This window comes from Numida meleagris, chromosome 5, assembly GCF_002078875.1.
Source record: "Numida meleagris isolate 19003 breed g44 Domestic line chromosome 5, NumMel1.0, whole genome shotgun sequence".
Lineage (NCBI taxonomy): Eukaryota > Metazoa > Chordata > Aves > Galliformes > Numididae > Numida > Numida meleagris.
Window position 1 is genome coordinate 41,544,665 of NC_034413.1, and position 24,642 is coordinate 41,569,306.

General features: G+C 42.6%; 2 protein-coding genes across 2 annotated transcripts in view; one reads left to right on the forward strand and one right to left on the reverse strand.

Annotated features, from left to right (window-relative positions):
- The window catches only part of LOC110399676, a 12,286-nt gene extending 11,354 nt beyond the window's left edge, over positions 1-932 (reverse strand). The window contains exon 1 of the mRNA XM_021398770.1: positions 829-932. Coding sequence (XP_021254445.1) covers positions 829-932 — 104 coding nt within the window. The remainder of the gene's footprint in view (positions 1-828) is intronic.
- Positions 4,086-24,345, forward strand: NAB1 (NGFI-A binding protein 1; the record flags this gene model as incomplete). The annotated part of the gene is given in 7 exon segments (XM_021400407.1): positions 4,086-4,919; positions 10,302-10,435; positions 11,464-11,515; positions 16,950-17,060; positions 19,267-19,408; positions 20,603-20,752; positions 21,808-24,345. Coding segments are annotated over 7 exon segments (1,500 nt in total). The 3' UTR covers positions 21,900-24,345.

The window sequence follows — 24,642 nt, forward strand, 5'->3', positions numbered from 1 at the left end:
GGCGGAGGTGAGCCGGGCGGTGCGGGGCGGGCGGCGGGGCCGGGCCGGCTCGGGCCGCTCTCGTGCGGGTGCGGTGCGGTGCCCTCACGCGATTGCCGCGTGTTTCGGGCACTTCGGAGTTGCGGCGAGATACAGCTCGGGACCCGAGCAGGGAGCCCGCGCGCGAGGCTGTGTTTTGGCACATCTCGGAGCCAGACGAGACTTGTTTAATTTGCAAAGTCTCGCTGCTGCTGCTGCAGCTCCGTGTAATTTTCCTCTCCTGCGAAAAGTCCTCTGGAAACGCTGCAAAAGGCGATGAATATGCAAAGCGCAGCGCTCAGCTCCGAACCCGGCGCGTCTTCAGAGACTTCAGAACGCCCCAAGTGATCGAGACGCATTATGAAATAATGTCTTTTGCCTAAAATACGGGAGTGCGGTGTTTCCCACTCTCCTAATTGAATCGGTGACGATCGGGCCCCGTCGGCGTGAAGCGGTGCCTCCGAAGAGGCGGCTGGGTCGGGCGCCGCGGGAGCGGCCGTGGAGGGGTGCACGCAGCGGGCAGTGCCCTGCCGCGGTGCGCGGTGTTTGCTGCGCTTCCCTGCGCTCCCAGAGCCGCCGCTGCGGTCAGCCGTGGGGTGGGGGCGGCGGGGGCGAGGGAGGAGGCGTGGAGCAGAGCGCCAGGGCAGAGTGCGGGTCTGAGCCGTGATTTCCTGGTTCCTGTGCGGCTGGCACGGCGCGCAGCCCGACGTGCGTTTCGAACAGCTTTTTCTGTTACGGGGAATTTCCTAGCTTCGTTGTTCTGCGCGTGGAAAATGTAAAGGACGAGCGCTTCCCTGCGTGTTCCCACACCCCTCGCTCCACGGACAGGAGTAGTGAAGGGGCAGAAGCCCCAGCCCAGCCACCGCCGCCACGTCCGTGCGTGTATCCTTGCAGCCCTTACGCTCGCCTCGCATTGCGGCCTTTTGCTGTGAGGGCTGGCAGCTGGACACGCTCGGCAGATTCATATGATTCAGGTTGGCATCAGAGGAGCCTCCCAGGTTGCTGCTCCCAAAACAGCTTGTTCGGGGTGGCCGCTGAGCAGGCTTACCAAGCAGGCCGTGGAAGAGGAGGAAAAGGAATGCCCCTGGTGCCCCAGGGCCTCCCGAGGTGCTCTCCCTGCCGAGGAGCATACGCAATTTGCGGTGTCTGCTTCTCAGTGTCTGCCCATTGCATAACCCTTCCTCGTGCCTACCCTTTGTCCCAAAAGCGCTGTCCCTGCTGCTCTTGGAAATGGTAACAAGGTTGAAAAGCACTCCTTTGGGTCTCAGAGAAGATGTTTAAACATCACTTGAAAGATGGGTAGCACTGGTACCTCGATGAGTGGGCGCCCTGCCGCTGGTGTTGCCCGATAGACGAGCAGCGATAGCAGCACCGTGTCCTCCAGGTTAGGGGCTCCTGATTCTGGGAATGCCACACCGCTGTCTCAGCAAACCCTTGTTGCTTGTCCTCCTGTTTGTCCCTCGTCTCACTTTTCCAGGTCGACCAGCTCACTGCCTCCCTGGCTGCGCAGAGCTGAGCTGGGGACAGGCCGGGAGAGGCTGGGCAGGCAGCACAGCTGGCAGCGAGCGGGGCCGTCCTGTTGGGAAAGCTCCCAAGTGCTCGGGATGCGGTTGGGGTGAGCGCGGCCCAACTGAAGGAGCTCAGCTTGATGAGAGGAGAAGGGAGGTCAAAAGGGAGTGTGTTTAGAAATGTCTGCTCTGCGGAAATTAGAAGCAATCTTAAATGGAAAATTTGCGTGGCCCTCTGAGGAGTTACTGTACTAAATTTGGAAAGCAGAATTGGTCTTCAAAGTATGAAACGGGGGGATTTCAGTCTTGCTTTAAATGCAAACCTCGGCGCAGTCTGAACTGTGGACTCGTTGCTGACGCCTCCATAGTACATATTAATCCAGTTTTATCTGTCATGAGGAGATTTGTTGATTAGAGCCTCTAGGTAAAGTCTGCTCATGGGCTGTGGCTGCTTCTTCCAGCCCGTGGGCTGGAAAAATTAGCTCCATGCCTTGCCTGGAGCAATAGGGCTGCGTGTAATTTCACTGCCACCTTCGTCTCAGAATTCGATTTGGTTCTCTGCACAAAGCCCATTTATGTAGATTTATGTAGATTCGGTGCAGAGATGGATGTCTCTCTGAAAAAATGGGTATTCTTGTAGCAGTTATATAAACAAGTTGATTTGTGGTATTGGTAAGAGAAAGGCAACATCATGTGAAGCAGGAGGGTAGGAGCAGTTCACTGAAGGACCGCTGATCCGTAGGCTGTTAGTTTTGTTTGTCTTGTCAAAGTCTGTATGGAACGGGAGGGTTTTACTAAGAACTTCTGAGAAGCAATGACAATTTTTAAAATACAGAATTATGTACTGCTTAAAGGATTACCTAAAGCGATGTGCTTCGTTTTCCTTGCTGCTACTTGCATGTTTGAACGTAGACAGTACTTAACTGTTGTTCTACAATTAACAATTTTCAACGGTTCAGCTCTATTTCTGAAAATACACAGCTCTTCTGTGTTTCCAGTTTCACCCGGAGTTTCCAAGCGCGCAGCCTGGTAGGTGTTGGTCCCAGCAGCAGGCCCTTGGGGTGGCTGTTCACATGCAAACAGCTATTGCTGTCAGTTCTGCTTTACAGAACTTTAAAGGAGGAGATGTGCAGCTCTTTTATTTTTCAGGCCTTTTTTTTTTTCTCCTGGAGAGATAGTTTATATGTATCCTGTCACTGCCATACGCATCTTTGTGAAGTCTGTTGGCCTGCTAATTTTAGTTTTTGCTAGTAGATACGTAAAGATACGTTTATTCTTCTGTCAGTCCTGTGCTGTGGATATATATTTTTTTGCATGTCATGAGACCAGTTTCCCCCTAATGTGTTCTCTAAGTGCTGATTTTGGGGTATTACTGTGTTTTCTTTTGAAGCACGGTGTGGTAGTGGAGGCAGAGTAATGCTAGCAGACCAGCTCTGTGTTTTTAGTTCTGCTACTTTCAGAACCAACTGCAAATTGCATACTTTAGGCCTTATTGATTGGTGGTTTAGCTTAATACACTAATACTGGAAATTATCTGCTTGTAGTTGTGAAAGCCACCGTGTAAGCGTGAGATCTTAGAGTTCTCTGAAGGGTTTCTTATTTGCGGGATTATTGTGGATAACATGGGTTTTACGGAGACACCCTTCTCGGAAGTTGAAACCTGTACAAATGGCTTTTCAGCAGCAATAAGGACAGGCGACTGCTGCTATTTGTCTCTTGGGAACCTTTGGAGTGCAATTGCTGTATGGCCGAGTGGTATTTCATCTCGTATGTATCGATGACCCACTCCTGTTAGCAGATGGAACGGGCAGGTGAATTCAAAGTAACGTTTTTTTATGTGCATGTGTTGGAATCCATCAGAATTCTTGTTTCATTTGTGGATGTTGCTACTGTAATTAAGATCAGCAGAGGCATTAGGTCCAGTTTATATGAGGTGGTAACAATTGTAGAAATGCTTGGTTCCGAAGCAACCCCTCACTGATCCAGCTTCCGTAATTCTCTGGGGTTCCGTGAAGCATTGCTTTCTTTTTCTGCTTTCCTCTTACAGTCCTCCAAACTGTTATGGAGGAAGATGATTTATGAATTAAGGAGAATCAAAACTGATGTTTGTTTTTTTTTTCTTCAGAGGATCAAGTATTCAGCAATTCCTTGGGTTGTTTTGTGATCGTTTTGATCTGCAGATATATAAAAAAAAAAAAAGAGTAGAAGCAGTGAGCAATAGTGAATGACATTCTTGGGAACAAACATGAAGTGGGAATGCTGAAAACAAGCTGGTTTCGTGTTTGAATCATCTTCTTTGTAGGTGCATTGCAACTATCTACTGATTTGTTTTTTCACAAATGTTTCAACTGAGTCTCTTCTTTGATAAGATATTAACTGGTCAACAAAAAAGGGTACTATCACCAATTTTATCATTTCCATATGTGTTCTTGTAATGAGAGAAAAAAATCCCATCCTTTCAGTTGACAGTCTTAAGGAAGGATGCGGGGGGGAATGCATCTGAGTGTCGGCGTTCTTCTTCCTGTGTGTTCATCTTCTCCCTGCTTTTACTGTCTGCAGGTTCTGTCATCCGTGATGGCGTCAGCGCTACCCAGAACCCTTGGGGAATTGCAGCTGTATCGAATACTACAAAAAGCAAATCTCTTGTTCTACTTCGATGCCTTCATTCAGCAGGGTGGTGATGATGTCCAGCAGCTCTGTGAAGCAGGTGAAGAAGAGTTTTTGGAGATAATGGCTCTGGTAGGCATGGCGAGCAAGCCGCTTCATGTCCGACGGCTGCAGAAGGCCCTGAGGGACTGGGTCACAAACCCCGGGCTTTTTAACCAGCCTCTCACTTCCTTACCAGTCAGCAGCATTCCAATATATAAACTGCCAGAAGGGTCTCCTGCTTGGCTGGGGATATCCTGCAGTAGTTATGAGCGGAGCAGCGGTACCAGAGAGCCTCACTTGAAGATTCCCAAATGCGCTGCCACAACTTGTGTGCAGAGCGTGGGTGCAAGCAAATCTGATGTGGTGGGGAGCTTATCGCTACAGAGCAGCAGCGAGCCGAGACTCTGGCAGGGACATCACACTACAGAGAGCGAACATAGCCTTTCCCCGGCTGACCTCGGCTCTCCCGCTTCACCAAAGGAGAACAGTGAGACACTGGATGCCGCTGCTGCTCTGTCAGTTGCCGAATGCGTGGAACGTATGGTTCCCTCCTTGCCCAAAAGTGACTTGAATGAAGTCAAGGAGTTACTGAAAACAAATAAGAAACTGGCAAAGATGATTGGTCACATCTTTGAGATGAGCGATGAGGACCCTCACAAAGAGGAGGAAATCAGGAAGTACAGTGCAATATATGGCAGATTTGACTCGAAAAGAAAGGATGGCAAGCATCTTACTCTCCACGAGGTAAAGTCCCTTGAGCAGCACTGGGCTTCCTCCCCTATTCCTGCGCTTTATATGAGATGCTGTTTATAGAATACACTTTCTATATGGGCACTTTTGACTGGATAATGAGAGTTGTGTGTCTTGCAAGAGACGTCGCCAGCTCTGCCCAGGAATAGAAGTCTTGGGTGAAAAAGAAACACCCTTTCCTGGGGGGATGTGTGTATGTGTGCGCACTGATGACTTCAGCTTTATGTCATCGGACTGCTCAGTCACTGCTACAGTCCTCCAGACAGAGGATTTAAACGCTGAAATAGCAAACTGGTGTTGCACTGAGCGTGTTCCTACGGACTCTAGGCAGTCAGCACGTTTTTAAACCAGTCTTGTCTTTATATTCCCTGGCACCTTTGAGGCTAGGCTGGTTGTTTAGAAGGCTAATAACTAAGATAGCTTGCGTCCGATAACAGAATGGCCTGGCTCGGTTGCTACACTCTGCTCTCTTTCCTCAGCTCTAGACCCTTCTCTGTAGCTTATGTGAAGTAAAAAGGGTTCTGCAGATGAGGTTCCCAAACCTGGTGGGGTGTTTTTGTGGTGTTTGGGTTAGGATGAAGCTTAGTGGTACAACCTATGGCACGTTTTTCAGGGAGCACAGTGATCTTGGGCCAGCCAAGCAAAGTGCAGACAGTGAGAGTTGTGAGGAGGAACTGTGACTGTCTCCAATAATGATGGGTGACCGAAGTTTTTTCCATCAATACCTGCATAGTATCTGTTCCTTCCTGTCCTTAACAGTCCGTGCAGGCCTCCTTTGCTTCGATTATGGCTTTCTTGAGGCTCATGCTGCATATGTTGTAATGCAATAGGTGTGTCTGTGATGGGAATAGTTCCCTAATGCCAAAGTACAGTACAAGAGGAGAACAAACATTAAGTCAAAGCAGTGCCAAAACAACTGTTGATATGAATGCTGCATCAGCATTTTTTGCAGTTAACAGAGATTGCAAAATTTCAGTTGGATTTAAAATTTGGCATGTGAGACTGAGTTCCCAAAAGGGAAGGCAGTGTTTATGCAACAGGAGTGCCAAAAAAGCTGTACTGGCTTTACCCTTTTTTCACTACAAAAGGAAGTTTGGTAGGTGTGTTACCCATAGTTCTACCCATGAAACAAGATTCTCTTTCTGTTTTTATGGACATGGGCAGAAGGAAACAGACTTATTCTTTACATTTCTGCTTATGTATTTTCACTTAGAATGCAGTGCACGTTACTAGCAGTGACTTTACAAGGACTTGAACAGCAGAGCAGGGAGGCACTTCATCGGTTCTTGTCAGTAGCCAGTCGTGTTTGTACTACATGTTTCAGTTGCACAGCTTTCGCTTGTGACTGTGTCTGTGCATGTAATATATAAAATTCCAATGTACAAGAACAAATGTAAATGTAGCCTTTCTCCCCGTCCTTGCAGAAGTCTCTCCTGTAACAGAACACGTGGCTTGTGAGGTGGAGGCAGGATTTGGGAGGCTTAATTGTGTAGGTGTCCCGTTGCTGCAGAGGCAGGACTGGGAGAAAGGGATTCTCCTCATGTGAGGATGGGCGCAGTCAAGGCCTACAGTGCAGCATCTACAGCTGTGCGCTTTTTCGATCTCTTTCTGGGAGAGTGGCTGAAGAAAATACTCTGAAATCTGGGCAGACTTCTCCTCGGACAGTTTCCTGGCGTGCAGCAGTGCAATGCAAGGTGGGCACTGGGCTGGTCAGTGGGTCAGTGTGTGTTAGGTGTGCTGGGCTCAGGAGTGGCAATCCAAAGTCGGTGGTGTGAGTAGTGGGTGCTCATTTGGAGGAGCAGGGTGCCAAAGATCTGGAAGAAAGGAGGATCGCTCTGCCCTATGACTTTGTCTTAGTGCAGCTCTTCAGATCTTTACTGCATCATTGTAAAACCATGTTTAAAGCTGGAATGAGAGCATGGTTTGGCTTTAGGAAATATTTCTATTGCTATTATGACTAAGGGCACGGGATCAAAGGAGTATGTGGTTGACTTATGCCTCACTTACGCATGCGAGGCCTCACTGAACTTGATGGGAACTGCACACATGCAAACAAGAGGAATTTGCTCATAATTGGTTTACTGTTTGGTTACAGAGGCTGGATATCACAGTTTTGTCTTGAACAGTTTTCTCTCGTTTCTGCTTTAAAGCACAAAAGACACAGATACTACGTGACCACTGAGACTATTTTTTGTTTACAGTTTGGTAAACCAGAGTTTGCTTTTTGTGAATTCAGTTTCAATGGATTTTTATTTTCAATGGCTTAAGCAATTAGCTGCTCAGAAGGAAGGACCTTAAACAGCCAGGGAGGTGAGTTTCTGCTTGTCTGGATATGGTGCTTCTGCACACGTTAAAACATTCCACGACTGTCCTTCTGCCTCGTGGTTCAGAGTTTCTCCTTGCGGCTGGCAATGAAGAACTGAATAAACTTCTCAGTGAATTTAAAAAGCCTGAGTAGTGGATAGCTTCTTAAGGTAAAGATCAGGGTACTTCTGACTCCTCAAGCAGTGTGGAGTTGCATGCAACTTTGCCTTAAACTTGGTGGTAAGTTACTGAGAGTATTCTGTTAACTGTGAACACTATGGTATCCCAAAGAGCTTGAGCAGCCATTAGAGACCACTGAGAACTGGAACTGCTGAGCTGTTCTGAAAGTATGTGCTGTTGGTAGCATTATCTGTGTAAGGCTCTTATCTAACCCAAAATCTAATGCAAAATCTTTGAAACGAAGAGGTTCCAAAGCTAGTAAACATGCTCTCCTTAATCCATCCCATTGTCTCGGCGTTGCACAGCTTTTCAGGCAGGGAGAGCAAGTCATGTTTAAAGTTGGAGTGAAGGAAGGATGCGTGTGAGGCATGCCCTTGCACTTGCTGACTCTTCCATGTTTGAGTCAGATCTGTAATTTGCGTGTTGGTATTTCAGTACTTGTCTGGGTACCTATAAAACTGAAAAAATCCTGTTTAATAGTGTGAGAAACAGGAGTAAGAAATACAAGCAATAAATTCTGTCTCAGTGTCTTCCCTTTTCTTTTGTTGACTCACCAAAACAGTATGGCTTAGTATTTAATTATGTGATAATAGTTGGGGGGAGGGAGAATGGAGGAGAAGGAGGGGAAGACTGTGAACCCCATCAGATGGAAATGTACCCCTCCTCCTCTGTAGAGCTTGTGTGGTCGCGCACTGCTCTGTCATCAAGGCTTCCAGCGTACAGAATCGTGCTGTTCAGGCAGACAGTACTTTCTCACTGCAGGACTGTGCCTCCTGAAAAGTCAGGAAGCCGTGATGCAATTCAGTAGTCTGGATCTGACCTCAGAGGAGAAACCAGGAAAAACCAACAAACAAACATTTGTCTTTTCTTATGTATTAGGATAAACAGCATTTGTCTACAAGTATCCAAAGCTTGTTCAGCCATTTCAGCTCTTTGCAACCTTTATTGAGGGTAAAAAAATACTTGGAATTATATTGTAAACATTAGCCATATTATTCATCCTGTGCAAAGTAATAGCTATCACTCTGACAGAAATTAGTGCCTGCTTTGGATGGTAATTCTTGCCATAGGTGCTGTATTAACCTTTTATTTTTGTATTTTTTTCCCTGTGTTCTTTCTGAAACAGGTAGCCATTATAGCAACAGTTCTTCTCAAATGGGTAATAGTTGGTTATTTTAGTCTGTTATTCTGCAGGAACATAGTAACCCAGAGATGTTGCACAGGTTCGGCTTCAGCTTCCTGCCCTTGTGCATCTGATCTCTGTGGGGCATTTTTTGTCTGCGCAGAGACTGCACAGAGTTCAGGCCGCATATCCAGCTGGCCTGTTAAAGATGTGTTCGTGCTCCGCTTAGCATTCAGGTATCACAGGAAATGTCTTCATCAGATCAGAGGCTTTTATGCTGAAGAAGAGGAAAAAATGCTTATGAAATATCAAGAACATCAGTTCCGTTCCTTGTGAGGTTTCACTGGGCGCTGGCTGCTGAGAGAATCTCAGCTCTGCTGATGCGTATATTTTTTCATCCTCCCTGGAGAACTAGCGTGGTGTTAGACTAAATTTCTCTTTTGGCTGACATCAAGAGCTCTGCCTGAGGATGGCGTGTTTGTGTGCTGCTCGTGTCGTGTGACAGCTTCCATCCTTCAGGGATGGAGGTGCAGTGGTTCAGCTGAGCTGTCGACCTCCCATTTAATTCAAGAGCAGCACTCTGCAGTGTGATAGATAGCGAGGTAAAAGAGTGCGTGTCCTAGCCTTCTCGAATATGCTCAGCGTGCTTGAAAAACCAAGCTGACTTCTAATGTTCGCTACCCTGAGACTAACACAGAATGTATTGCTGACGGCAGCAGCCGATCTGAGGCTGTGCTCACCTGTGAGAAGCAGAGCCCGTGCAGAGAAGCTTCCTTTCAAAAAATAAAGATTGGTGTGCACTCTGCAAAAAGGACCTGTAGTATTATTACGTTGCCCTGTTGCCGTTATGCCTTGTGAAGATTGCTGGCTGTTCTGGCTGTTCTTTAGTTGAGGAAGAAGTGAAAATGTCTCATCAGCCCCTGTTTGCTGTGGAAGTAGCAGGAGGAATCTTTTTTCCAGCATTCCAGTTTTGGTTTTTCTTGTTACGTTAGTAGTTTTGTTGGTTGTCCGTAGAGTTGATGGTGTGCTTTTCAGACAGCGATGTTGTTAAGCCGTTGCAATTGCTGGCAGTATCACCACTTTCTATAGGCTTCTGAAGTGCATTATGAAATCGTTTTGAGCCCTGGGGCTTTTTTTTTTTTTCCTCTTTATCAAACTATTGCCAGCAGCAGAGACACTAGAAATGTGTCCCAGCAGGCTTGGGGAAAAACATCCTTGAAACTAGTTACATTTGATTCATGTCTGAAGATAGTCTTCACAAACACGAGGGTGAGAAGCATCGCTAAAAAAAGTTTAATCATTTCTTAAACCATCACCTTCTACGGAATGTATGCTGTATTCACCAGGGAAAGCCATCTGTACCCACACTGTCAGATTTTTTTTTTCAAGTCCGGGGCATATTGCGGTTATAAAAATAGTACTCCCTGTAAACCAGGCTTGGGGAGCCAACCAGTGTGAACGTTCAGAGCTCCTGTTTTATACAGAGATTTAATTAATGCTGGGTTGAGGCACAGGCAGAGCACATTGAGAGTATTGAAGTAATGTTTTACTTTAAAGAACGTTCAATGCACCGACTGCATTTGTATCTTTTCTCAGAAGCTTATGTGTGTTAAGGATATAAATAAATTGAAGAAACCCTCCAGGGTTTAGTTTACAATTAAAAGTAATCTTACTTGCCATTGAAATCTTTCATTATTTCAGAAGAGGGGACAAAGATAGCAGGTGAAACTATACAGAATCACAGATCTGTTTTTGTGTTTAATTTCCAGCTAACAGTTAATGAAGCAGCCGCTCAGCTGTGTGTGAAAGATAATGCGTTGCTGACCAGGAGAGATGAACTCTTCGCACTAGCTCGGCAAATCTCTCGAGAAGTTACGTACAAGTATACTTACAGGACCACCAAGTAAGGCTTTAATTAACTCAAAAGACCTTCACTTAATCAGTTTCACAGCATTTCTTCTGAAGCACGAGAGACGCTTTCTTCTTGCTCTCTAGCTAGCAAAGTGCTCTTCCAAGGAAGGTAGGAAAATGCTATTTAAGTCCTGAAGCTTTTAAACTGCTAAGATTCAGCTGTCTTGAATCATCTTTTTATTTGTTCTCAGGTTTTCCAGGTTTTGCAATGATAGTGCGGGTGGAAGGGCATCTGAGAGGGTTGCGTTTCAAGTATTTGAGGCATTTGAGTATTTCAGGGTTAACGTGAATAGACAGAGTAGCCAAAAGCTTCTCAATGTGGAGTGGTTTTTGTTGTTTTTTGTTGTTGCTGGTCGTTGTTTTTAAATATACTGATTGAGTTTGCTGGTTTCCAGGGAATGAGAAAGATAAGAACATAGGGAGTGTCTTACAAACTTGTTTGAGAAAAAACTGAAGCCGAGTCCTAATTTCAGTTGTTAATGTTCTGTTAGGTGAACTGCTATGGAGTAATAGCAAAGGCTTAATAGCTTCTGATTACAATTAAAAGTGAACTTTCCATCATATTTATTACTTTGAGATACTTTCTGTATATTGCTTTCAAATTTTAACTCCGACCTTTATTGCAATATCCTTTCAAAGTATGTTTTCATAACACTTCTGGGGGCTTTTTGTGGTTTCCTTTTGCTCTCCTTCCTTCCATGCTGATTATATGTAAATACAAATCCATTCTGGGTAGTCAAAGTAAAAGGCGTTTCTATGGTTCTCTATGCTCAAGCAGATTTCCTTTCCGTTCGGGAGAGTGCATGAGCCTTTTGACACTTCTGAAAACAACACAAGGCACTTGTATTCTTTTCCTCTATGCTCAAGTAGCTTTTAGTGCTGAGTCCAACTGAATTGGATGCTTTTCTGTGCATCTGACTTCTTGCCTTACTTTTTTCTTTTCTTGACTGTTTCTTATTATTATTTCTGGTGGTCAGCGCAAATCTTCTGTTTACTAATAGCAAATGTCTTCTCTTCTAGATCTAAATGTGGAGAAAGGGATGAACTGTCACCAAAGAGAATCAAGATAGAGGTATAGTATTTTGGCTCCTATATTTCAATCTATGTGTGCTAAAATTTATTTTTATTTTGAAGGGATCTGTTGAAGGAGCTTTGTCAGAAAAATACTTGGAAGACAGTTGATGGGTCTGAGGGAGAGGGTGAGAAACACTGCCGGAGCCTCTGAAAATGTAAATGCTTGTTGGAGAAATCTGTAGGAGCAGGGGTAAAGAGCAGGATTAGCTTTATGGTAAAGATGTTCTCAATGTGTTGCCCTCAGTATGTATTAGGAGGAGGAGGAATGGGACTGAGTGATATCCTGTGGTGGGACAAACTCAAGCGCTATAGGAGGTGTCTTCCCATAAGGCCTCTTGCTTTGATGTCAGTGTTAGGTGGGGTGGATTTTTAGTGGTTTAGTTGTTTGTGTGTTTTTTTCTCTTCTTCTGTTTGTTTTTAAGTTGCTTGAGTCAACTTCTGATTGTGTCCGGAATCCAGAGTTCTGGATACAGGTTGATGGGGAATATTAGTGAGCTGTGACTGTGCTAGAAGTTACAGGAGAGGCACTACAGAAAAGTCAAAAGCTAGCTAAAAGCTGTATATGTCATGGTTCTGCTTGTACGTATTAATTTGCTGGGTTTTGCAGTTGGTTTTGGGCCTAAAGCATGTGTGTACCTGGCTGATAAATGCACTTGCACAAGGTTTTGCGTAGGGAAATTTGTGTTCTGCTTTTTCTGAAGTTAGCGCTGCTGGAGAGTAAATCTGAAGGCTTTTGAAAAGTCACGTGCTCAAATAAACAAATAAATAAATCATTGTAAATATGTTTACCTCTGTAACTTGTAAGAGTAGCGGATCTTCCTTTCTCATTTTTTAAACAAATGGCTGTTTAATTTATACATGGGTCTCTAATTCACTTGTAGTGTTGTGGGGATTTTTATTGTGCTGCCTGCTCCAAGAGGTGCAGATATAAATGCACATTAGAATGTTACCTGGGACTGAGCTAGAATCGCACGTCATGCAGATATGTGATATTCTTTAACTGAAGAGGAAAGCCTTATAGCATTCTGGAATGTGCAACACAATCTGGGGTAAACGATGCACCAAATGCAAGGCTTTCCTTTTTTCAGCAGCACGGTGCTTTGTTACCTGTACAAGGGCTTTTCCTGTGTGGCAAACCGCAGTGGGAGCACTTAGCTTTGAAAAAGCAGCTCTGAATAGGTACCTAGGTGTGTTCTTTTCTTTTGTTATTGCTTTTTCAGCTCTACCAGTCTGCGTACGGTTGTAGTTTGAGTTTACAGAATGCCACACACACACATTGTGTGTGTACATTGTGTACATTGAGAATTTACTTATAGCTTTGATGATAATGCTGTAATGCCATTTAGATGTGTTGAGGTGTGCTTGGACCTATGCCTGCTCTTCAATCCAGAGGAAAGAGCTGGTAGAAGCTTTTTAAAATGATTTTATCCACTTTAGTCTATTGCCAACCTTGACCAACACATTGCAAGACAGTTGCCTGATTCTCCCTTCTCTTTAGTCCAGCCTAGTCTTAATTGGTAAGAGCTGGTAGGGAGCTGCTCCTCCTCTGCTTAAAATAGAGTTTCACAGTTGATTAGATTTCAGCATTAGAAAGCTTTTCCTTCATTCAGTGATAATTGATGATGAGCAAGTAACTGAAGAGACATGCTGTAAGGGAGGTGCTTTTTTTCTGTAGGATCTTCATTGAAAGAAAAAGTAAAATAACAAAACAGTGAAAAACGTGGGAAAAAGGAAGACTAGGACCACCTTAGGAAATCTGCATTCTTAGTTTTTGAATGATGAGTCTGGCAGCTCTGCTTTCTCGAGACACTATTTAGTTCAGTAACTCTGAGAATGGATATTTACGTGTTTTTGTTTTTATCTAAAATCGACGGTCATGTTTTAAAATGCATATGCAAATTTTGCATCTTAATTATGCAAATCACTGTTTCAGAAATAAGACTGTCTCCAAAATAAGAAATAGAAAATTTAAACTAAATTAACTTTCATATAACAACATAGCATTAATAACTATGAAATGCCAACTGTCATTATCAATGTAAATGCCTCTTTCTGCGCAAGGGGAGTCTTCTGAACTCCCCAAAGTAAATCGTTACTGTGGTGCATTATGATTCTGAGCTACACTGCAAACTAGGGAGTTTTCATCATAGGGGAGGGCGGGAGAGGCGGTGTTACCTAGTAGGTCACTCTTATATCTCATACCTTGGGCTCTTAGGGGTTGCATTTTGGAAAAGAGAACATAACGTTTTTGGTAAAATGAGAATAGCAGTAAGTGCTGCAAATTTGTTTCTTCCTTTCTGAGTGAATGCTCTTCATCCTGTTTCTGAAGTTGTAATACTTCACTGCGGCTCAGTTAGCTTGCTGTCATGCTAATACTTGGATGCAGTGGATCAGAACAAGGTGACTTGCTATTGCTAGCTCTGGCTTTTCTTTCTTTTTTTCTTTTGTGAAGAATTTTGCACTTCCGTGTTAAGGCTGCCCTCTGTATTCTGATTCACCATTCCTTTGCCCATTAGTCACTGATGCCTTTGTAAAGCATGGTCTAAAATACTAGCTTGAATTTGGAAAGATTTCACACCCTTTTTTGCATACTGTGATAGATCGCTTAGACAAGATGAGTTAATTTCCTGAAATATAATAACACACAAAAAAAAAACAAGCCTAAAAAACTATGGAGGTCACACTTGTGCTAGCAGAGCTGTGTGTGCAAGCTTAAACATTGCTGGGTTACAGCCGCCAATGTACATTTATCCTCTTTATGAATATGAAACTCACATAAGCATTACAAAGAAACAATATGCCATGAATTACATCAAATTACCTGTAAAAGCCTTTCTCTTCCCCTGTGTGCTCTCCCCCTCTTATTCACAGAGTGGGTGGGCAAGCTGTGGGAGTGAAGTGTACAGAGGAGAAGGGGGGAAAAAAAAATCCAGGCAAATGAGAGACTAAAGGTGCAAAAGGAGTGAAAAAAGGAGTGGAAAGAATTGGGCTTTAGAACCAGATTTTATTACAAGAGAAGAATAAAAAGAGTTGTATTTTCTAAGTCTCCTCTGGAGAGAAGGCAGAATAGATTAATCGGGGTGGAACCGTTGTTTCCTCTTGTATCTCTTTGGCATAGGTGTTGTGGAGCAGGGGCACCCCTTTTTTTGTCATCTTCCATGACTCAGTACCAACAGCACTCAAAGTGATGAGCTGTTGGGCAGCAGCTTAGAAAGCAAAATAAGTCACAGGTGTATCACGCAGTGGGCTCAGAGGGAGGGGCTGCTCAGCATCGTGCCGCTCTGTGGTGGGAGTGATGGGGGTTCCCCTCTTGGATACACCAACAGCCGAGAGAGGAGAGAAAGAGAGAACTGAATGTGGCCTTGTTGTCCCTGGGCTTGTGGCAGAAAGGAATTGTTCTGTGCCAGCATCTCCATTCAGCTGCACAAGAGGGGTGGGGAAGGCTTGCAAAAGCTGATTTCACAGCGCTCGGTGGGGGGCACAGGAAGGAAGGGAGAAGTGGAGGCTGTGAGGAAACATCTTCCCCTGGTGCCAGTACAAATGGAGGGAGAGAGAGAGAGAAAAGGCCCACCTCCGTCATTGCTGAGACAGCTGAAAAGAAAATCAGTGTAAGTGTGGGATTTTGCTGTTTTTCTTGAAAACAGCAAAAGCAGTAGAGTCTACTGTTTGCATAGGAAAAATGTCATTAGAGGGAGCAAAAAAGCACATGTGGGACTGGGAACATCTGCTATAAGAAGCCTCTTGAAAAACAACTGAACAGCAGTACAGCAAAACAAAAATGCTGTGCTGCACGAAGCAGGCCCCTCTTGTGTGGAGAGGGAAAAGGAGCAGTGAGGCAGACTTGGTGAGAAGCAGGTCATCGCCTAGCACGACCTGCTGCTAACCAGTCCTTGTCACGGCAGTGAGAATGGGATCAGCCAGTGGCATGGAAGGTCTCCAAGGTGCTGATCCACACTTGCATCGTCATCAAAGAATCATACGCAGGAGTGATGGGTGACAGTCGCAGCAACAAGCGGGGAGGCCTGCTTGTAGGAAACAGCCTTTGCTTTTGTACTGGCATATGATCACAGATACATTGTAAAGAACCGTGTTCCTGATTGGTTGCAAAAATAGGATCCTCGGTGATACGTTTTTGTGTATTTGCTTTTTCATCCTCCTACACACAATGATTTTTCCCAAACAAATTCAGGTCTAACTGTATGAAAATGGTCAGTGCTCTTAGGAATGCACTGCAAAGTCTTTGTTTCTAGAGGATGAGGCTTTGTGGCAGTTTACCCGGTTATGAAATTTTACATACTTACCGTATTTATTTTTCCCCGAGGGAATATGTTGGGTGGATAAAAGCCTTATGCAATGATTCACACATTATTATTTTTTTCTCCTGAAGCATAAGGAATAATTTATTGTCATTACACTGCACTGAGGGTCTGACCACAACTGTTGAGGTCAGTGTGCAGCCTACCAGTTGCATAGACCTTGTAGTCTTTCCCATGATTTTTCTGAAAGGTCTCGATGTTTTTACTTGCATACACTTGCCTCCAGAAGCCAAAATGAAAGTTAAGTTACTTGTAATTCTGATACTTGAATACTCGGTTATAAATGTCACTGTTTTCAGTTTTGAGTCTATTTTAAATTCTCCAGTGTTCTCTCACATCTTAACACAGTCTCCTGTACTCTGCCTTTGTAAATGTTTATGGATGTTCCTCTGTTTTACATGAGCCTTCCTTGCAATGCCAAGCAGGATAAGTTTCTCACCATGAGCCATTGCTCCAGTAATATATTTATTGTAATGAAGTCTGGCAGGCTTTCACACAAAATTTATTTGCTTTATTTGTACATATGCAAGCTGCAAGAGATTTGCATGTCATAATCATTTGAGGCTGAAAGAACTATTGAATCCTGGTTTCCCAGAGTACCTAAAATCTTTGCTCCTCCAGAAACAGCGGTGTTTCATTTTGTGACACTGATATAGTTTCCATGTGAAGTATGTTGAGGAGGCTTCACTCAGTTTCTTAAGGTTAGTATAGCCATCTGCTGTGCCTGGGTCTTTGACTTACGTGTATATTTGATTTCTTAATCTCCAAGGCTGCTGTACGTAAAGAGCGACAGAAAAGGTGGGCCTAAATCTACCTGGCAAAGCCTAACTGATATACGCTAGTTTTTGTCAGTGGCAACAGTAGTCTGGGTTCACCTGAAACTGTGAGAAATAAGATTGTATGTACTGTTAGATGCGTACTGGGTACTGTAGGGGGACTGTGTGCATTTTGGACACAAACTTAAATGGAGTGGTTAGCACAGACGTCTAAACTCCAGTCCAGAACGGTCAATTTTGTTTGGTTTGTGTTCTTCTTTTGAGTACACAGAGAGATGGGGTGCAGAAGAAATTAATAATGTCTTTCTCTTGGTGTTTGGTTTCTTCTTATATTCAATAGGATGGTTATCCTGACTTCCAGGATGCAGTCCAAACGCTCTATCAGCCAGACAAAATGCCACTTGCTTTGGCTAAAGGAAAGAGTGAAGACTCGGCAGCTCTAAACTCCCAGGTAAACCAACTGCACTACTACTGTGAATAATACAGGCCATGTCTTTGTACATCGATTTTGATGTATTGGTTCAATGACTAAAGTAGTTACTTTCAATTTTCAAAGGTTACCTGGCTTACCTGTGATTGCATCACTCTTAATTTGGAATTACCTTCTGAAACTGTCCTGGCAGTCCTACAGCTTTAACCTTATTCACTCCGAGAAGGCAAAATGTTGTTTAGAGGGCTTGAGAATATGAGATTGCCTGTTGGAGCAAGTAGGGTACTATTGGTACAGTGTGTGCTGTGTTTCTTGAGTTATTAGCTATAAATGGAAACTTGTTGAATCTAGAGAATAAATAGAGTAGGATATCTTGGCATCCTCAGTTCTGACGTTTCTTTTTAAGAGGAAAGTCCACTATATTTAGGAAATAAAGAACCTCTGGGTCTAAAAGGATAAATTGCCTTTCTTGATAACGCTGCACTTCCACCAGGCCAGATATTTTCACGTGTCCAGGAGGCATTTAATAGATGAAGGCAGGTTTCCAGTTTGTTTCTGTGTCTTTTCTGTAGTGTATCCTAGCCTTGAAGGCAAATGTAATCATGGAATTTTCATGTGAGATTACATTTGGGATCTACGCTTCTGTTTTCTGAGACTAGATACGTTACCGTGGCTTCTGCATTCTTCTATTGCAAAGCAGTGTCCAGTCATGCAAATCCTGTTCATTTTGCTACATCAGAAAGCAATTATGCTACATTTCTGGTGTCACATAATGATTAAACGAACTTGGTTTTACATGCTTTTGGTCGTTGGTCACTGCTGCACAACAGTGAAATAGAGATTTGTTTTAAGCTCCAACGGATCCGCAGCTTCTGCGGTATTTTGTGGTAATCAGAACAATTGTCGCAGTTCTGTTCTCTTTATCTCAATTAAACAACAAAGATTGCGGGAGTCAAATTTTAAATGTTATACTCTTAAAAATTGCTTTTCAGTTCAAAAATAGTAACAGGACTGACAGAATAGCAAAATTAAAGCACAGTTGGAATTAAACAATTTGAAAATAGTTTCTTTTTTAACCTACATCCCAAGACCAAGCTTGAGCTGTCAGCGTTCTTCTGCAGAACCTGCTGACCTCTAAGCAGAGTAAGTTATCGGTTGTGTCGTTACCCTCCTGGGTAACGTTACCCTCCTCCTTCTAGGGTCATGGCTGTGCTGGAGAAGCTCTGCTTTTTCTGGTCTGTTAGGTTGTCACCACGTTTAAGTGTTGAACTATGCAGAAGAAGCAGACTGCTGTGGGAAGTCAGGACTTTGGTCATCTACCAGGAAAAGCTGAGTGCTCTGAAAGATGGTGTCACTTCTTTTTAATTGGCATCTGTACTACTTGAAACACCAGGAGAAATTACCTGGGAGAGAAATGAAATTTCTCTCCTGTTGATCCTAGGTGTTCATTTGACATACTTTGTGTTCATCGTGGCTCTTCTAAACAAACTTTATTGACTTGTGATTTTTTTTTTTGCAAAACGCTTATTTACATCCTTAAGAACAAGATAATATTGAAAGTTAGAATTTTCTTGGTGTTAGATTCAATGACAAACATTCAGACGCCATTTCCTCCCACGTTGTGCTGCATTGTTTAATTTCACTCGCTAGAGGTGTATAGGTCTTGTTCTTCTTCTAGACAGACATTTCGCACCTTTATCCCCCACAAACATACTGTCATCCTACACTTTCAGAATGGCAGATTTTTAAGCTTGTATAGTGCTGTTTCTTAAAATAAAGATTCCAAGATGTCTGGTGAAATCTTGGCATAAGTTTTTAGCAGATGTTGCCATCGCTCTTGGAATACTTTGTGAATACATGTATTTGAGCAGAGCTAAGACATTATTTTTCACTTCTCTTGAGATTCTCTTCACGTAACTCTCAGCCCTGAAGTGCAGAAAGTGTGTTTTCAATGTGTTTTCTAAGAACAGAATTTTGTGTTGCATTTTTGCATGGATGAACTACTGCAACTCGGATTTTAAGCATTCCTGAGTGACTCAGATGTACAGCATGAACATCTTTATGGGTGCAAAAATACTTTGTTTACTTGATAGATTTGAAGAAACTGTAAAGCACACATCTGTACATGTGAGTCAACAAAAATCTACATCTAGGCTGCTAGTCTTATCATCTGATATTGTTTTTTCCATATTTTGACTCAATAGATGTATGTATGCTTTATTTGCAGTCTGAAAAGGTGATGGCAAAACAGATGGAGTTTCTTTGCAACCAGGCTGGATTAGAGAGACGTCTTTCCGCAGGGTGTTACAGGCAAAACTCAGAAGAGCACAGCCCCAATGGCATGTCATTAGATAATGTTGATGGACAAGGTATGGTAGCTTCCAGGCACAGTGTTGATGTCAGCAAATGCATCTGATGTTACGCAACCTTTGTCGGTGGTGTTATATATCTAGTATAGCACAAACAGAACACTGAGCACTGAATGGACAAGACAAGATCTCTACCCTAAGGTGCTTACAGTCTAAATAACACAGTCAGATGTACAGCCAGATTCTGCTCTGTTACTGTCATGTAGCTGGGGAAACTGCTTTCCCTACAGGTAACGTGCAGGGAGGGAAGAAGGTAGGGAGAACTACTGTTAGTGAGGGCAGTACTTGTCTCTGGTTGTATCTTAAGTTTTGAAAATAGAGCAGCATGTTCACGATGTTGTATTTAATTTGTTCTCTTCCTTTGTGGAGATTGAAGTTAAAGCTGATAATGCAGTTGGTACCTCTACCTCCCATCCCCCCCCCTCTTTTTTTTTTTTTACTATCTGTGGGGTCTAGGAGCAAAACTTGAGTAGCTGGCTATGTAAATTACTATGTAAATTCCTTAGCAGCAAGCAGATTCTCATAATGTTTGTAGCAGCTTGTTCTTCAAAAAGCTTATGGTTTTGTGGTGATCTATTTGATTTACCAACTGGCTGTTTGCCAGCCTGCATTAATTTTAGGAATGTTTCGTTTGTTTGACCTGTTTCTGTTTGGATTTCTGTTTGAGTGTTGTGAAATGGGAGAAAATGTTAAGTATGGACAAGAAATGCAACCAGACAATTTTTTAATTATTTGTATTTTTAAGAGCTAGGTTTTTTTTTTTTAAGAAGCGGTAGAGAGAGAAACTAAAGGAATGAAAGCAAATAAGAGTTAAAACATCAATTTCCATTTCTGTATATTGGTCAAGCAGTGCAGTATACAAGTACATAGAAATAGTAAGCATGTGCATCCAGCTCTTGATGGTGTGAGTTGCTTTATACCATTTATCCATTGTGCAGTGACGCTGGGAATTTTTGGGATCTCAGTGGGCTTTTTGAGCAGAATAAGATATTTGCATGGCTATAGAAATATCCACTGCCTGCGGAATAGTCTACATATCAGCATATTCACATAACACTTGTTCTGCTAGAAATCTTCCCAACAGCCTGAAATATAGGATTCCTGATAAAATTAGTCTCTATTGATTTTTTTGTTGTTGTTTTTAATATTGCTTTCTTTTTAATGCACCCATATTTCACTGTGAACTGCTTCCAGGTGAAAGGCCGCTGAATCTCCGGATGTCAAATCTTCCCAGTAGACAGCTGCAGCATATTTCACTTGATGGAGAGCAGCACGTTGGAAAACCTCTGTGCAGTGAATTGATCCGGCTTTACCCTGGTGGTGAGGCAAAGTCCCAGTCTTCGGGTTAGTGATGTCCCTTGTAAATTAACTACTGTTTCTTAGAAAATCTTTGATTAACCGCTCAATGCAAGCTGTCGCTTGAGTGGAGAAGGTAGCTCAGTCTGCAACTTCTTGCATGTAACCTTTTAACCAAGGCTTCAGGCAGAGCTTCAGGAGTGGTGTTATTTATTAATCTAGAAACAGATTGACTGTTATTTGGGATAAATTTAGAAGATGCAGTCGCTAGATTAAGAGAAACAAGTTCTGGCACGTTTCCGTCCTCAAGGAGGTATTGACCCAAAGTTCTGCTGTTAAATACTTAAGTTGCCGTCTGTCATTGATTGTAACGTGGCTTCAGCCTGTATAAAGGAATCAAACTATAAATGTAGTTTTCGTAAAAAGACTTTCTATCCTGCCTAGCCCTTTTTCTGTACTTTGTATCATGCTGTGTGCTTTGAACTGGGTGTCCCATTCACTGACTTCTACTCACGTTTGTCGTCTTGTTTCCCTTTGGCTGTGGGAGAAAGTCTGAAGTTTCAGACAAGACAGCAAGAGTCCTTTGTGCATGGGCGGTTTCAGTTTCACAGTTGGCTCCTAAGATAAAGCCAGGGATTCTTGAGATTCTTACAACTTTAGGAGTAATAATAAAATCCCATCTGAGTTTGGAAGGTGCAGTGGGAAAGAGGTTATTGAAAGATAAGAATCTTGTATCTCTTGTCTTTGTGTGCTGAAAACTCAGCTCAGTTTTTTTTGTTTGATTGTTTTTGACTGTTCCAATCACCAGGTAATATTTGCCTTTCACATTTCTAGTGAAGAATGCATCTCTTTCTAATCCCTGCTCCTGGAGAGAGTGGAATTAGATCTGTGGTGATGACTCTGTCATCACTGTAATGTAACTGAGGTTATAAGCCAGCTGGGTTAAAACCTAGTAGGAAGGGGATGAATTTGTCCATTTTTTCAACTTCTAGTATACATACAGTTCATGGATGTTTTTTTTTCTTGAAGTAAGAACAGAATATATTTGTTTCCAAGCAGTATTTTTAACATCTTTTTTCTTTCTTTTCTTTTTTTAAACACAGAAGGCCTTGGTATCTTAAAGGATTTTCCTCACTCAGCTTTTAACAGCATGGAAAGGAAGGTCATAAAAACAGAACCTGAAGACACAAGATAGTCATCCTCTTCTGGAAACCAGTGTCATAATAAGGAATGAAACTTCACGAGAGAAGAAAAAACAGCCTTAATAACCAGTGTTGCCTCATTCAAATAAGAGATTTCAATAGCCAAAGCATAAGAACTGGTCCAGTAATCTGTGGAAACAGAAAAGCAAAAGACACTGCAAACTAAACAGTAATACAGGTGGATAAACATTCCTGTTAAAGTGGTTTTATAACGTGGAAAGATTCACAAATTAATATTGTGGGTCTACATTATTTAAGAATGTATTATGTATTTGTATAACTTATCAAAGTAAATCTAGATGTCGGGACGTGTATAGAGTCCAGTAGATGTGGCTACAGTTCATTTTACTTGAAATTTCAGTGTCTACTTTAAGTGTACCTAGCATAGATTTGGTTGTTAAACATTAGAATTACAAATCCTTGGAGAAGTAGGAATGCGAACATCATGACACAATAAATAAACAGCAAGTTTGCAACAATGTTTGTAGGAAAAACAGAAAATGCATAAAATATCTCATGGTTTAAAATGTTATGTGGGTATAGCGTTTGGTAGACCTAGAGCCCGGTTCTGTATCATAGCAGATGTTCTTGACACTTACTATGGTTCCATCCCTTTTAAGGGTTTCAGCAGCCTTTGTGTAACGCACTTACAGTAGAATACCTATCTACAGTTCAGGAGCGTAGAAGATGCCAATTAGAGTATGGAAGAGTCCATATTATTGGTTCCCATTTTGATGTGAAAATGTAACTGCTTGATATACCTTCAGTTTATCAATCAATTTCAGTACAATTACTGAAGTTGCACCTGATATCCAGAAACCATAAGGTCTTTCGGAGGAGAGACGAGGGATTACGTCTTCAGAATGTGACTCCTTATTAAGTGCTGTCCAGCCCACGTGATTCTATGAATATACCGTATACTGCATACAGTATGCCAATACGTTTCTTTATATATGTGTTTAATTAACATCTGTATTCCTTATTTATTTGACAGTTTTTATTTTTTGTACATTTTCACTTTTGCAGATGTCATTTTATCTAAGGAAAAATAATGGGCTTAAAGCGTTGGAATTTATCATGCTGCATTTGTGTGCATCCATTTTTCCTCTGTGCACCTCCCGCGATAAAGATTGCTTTCCTGCGGTCAAAATAGTTATATGCCTTAGTGTCTGAATACAGTTTTTTCCTGCAGTGTTTTCTGGAGGGGCAAAGGAGGGCTAAAGGAAGTAAGTTACCATGCAGTGGGTAAATTTCCACGTTTGGGTGTGTACTTCATGTCTGCAGTTTGCTCTGCGTCATAGGTATGTATTAATTCAGTCACAGTCCGTCGTACTCAAGTGCTCAGCGAAATGTGAGCTGAAATGTCTACACTGCAGTCTCTTATCACTGTAAACGTACCTAATTATTTTATCACTTTTGATTTGTGGAACAAAGCTTTATAGTAGAAACACCGGTAAACAACTTTTTATACTATTAAAATGTTTTTTTAAATGTTTCTTGAACTGTATGGTACTGTTTCACTTACTGAAGTATTTTACTTCAAGTGATGGAGTTTGCGGCTTTGCTGTTAGAAATAAGAGATTGAATGTGTAGTTATATTTGCTCTTTCCTGTTGTGTGAGCTAGTAGTATGGACAATTCTTTGGTTTGTAACGTTAGCCGGTGCTCTGGTTAGTAGCCGAGTAGTTTTTATGAGACATATATGGAACTTGTTAGAGGACAGCTTAAGGTTTGAACTGTACAGCTTGAGTAATAGAAGGTATCGAGCAACCAGCCTTGAGAGATTCAGAAAGTGCTCTCTTTTTTCAGCGTCTCAGCTGTTGTGCGTGGATCACAGAAGAAGCTCTTAAGCTTGCTGGTCTTTTCAGTTGGAGTGAGAGGAAGGAAAAAGAACTTGCTAAGCAGCACGCTGTTTCAGTTGAGTCCAGATCTTATTTTGTAAACACTAATGTATTAAATTTGCTATAAATTAAAGTACATAACGGTTATATTTTTGAGTTGTAAATACAGTACTTTGTGTCACAACCCCTTGGTTATCTCTAGAACGATATTTCAGTTATAAGTCCAACAGGCCATTTCAGTCTCAGCAAGCTGGAAGCAATTTTTTTTTACTGGTTTGCAGCTCTACCTTTTCTGTTTTTTGTTTTTTTGGTTTGTTTTTTTTTAAGAGTGAAGGGGGGGTTAATACATTCCACAATTGCACATGATTTTTAAGTTTGGTAATAGCAGATATTCAAGCATTGGTCTTTCCATGACAAAGGTCTTGGTGGAATGCAACTTGGCTGTTGTCTGGAGTCAGGGGGAAGGTTCACCCGCATCTGCTCTGCGCGGGTTGCTAGATTCAGGGTACTCTGGATCAGAGGCCAGCCCCGCAAATGATGCCTGTTCTTATTCACATGTTTATATTGTTGCTACAAAATAAAATTCACCGTGAGAACTCTTTAGTTTCCCCAGGGTTGTTTTTTTTCCTTCTTTTTTCTTGTTTTCCCATTGTGTTTTCTACAGGGAGGTAATTGTCTTGGGATAGGGGAGGAGGGAGTATTTTGAAGGCTGGCGGAAGGCTTTTCCTGCTGCTGTGGTTGAATCCGCAGCTATGGGTGGGTGGCCTTGTTAGGTGTGGTGGGCCAAAGCAGATGAGGAGGAAATGAAATCCAGCAAGGGGCTGCAGCCTGGCAGGCCTGCTCCTTCACTCACCTACCTCCTTACGTTTGCTCAAGGACGTGACCGAAGCAGAGCT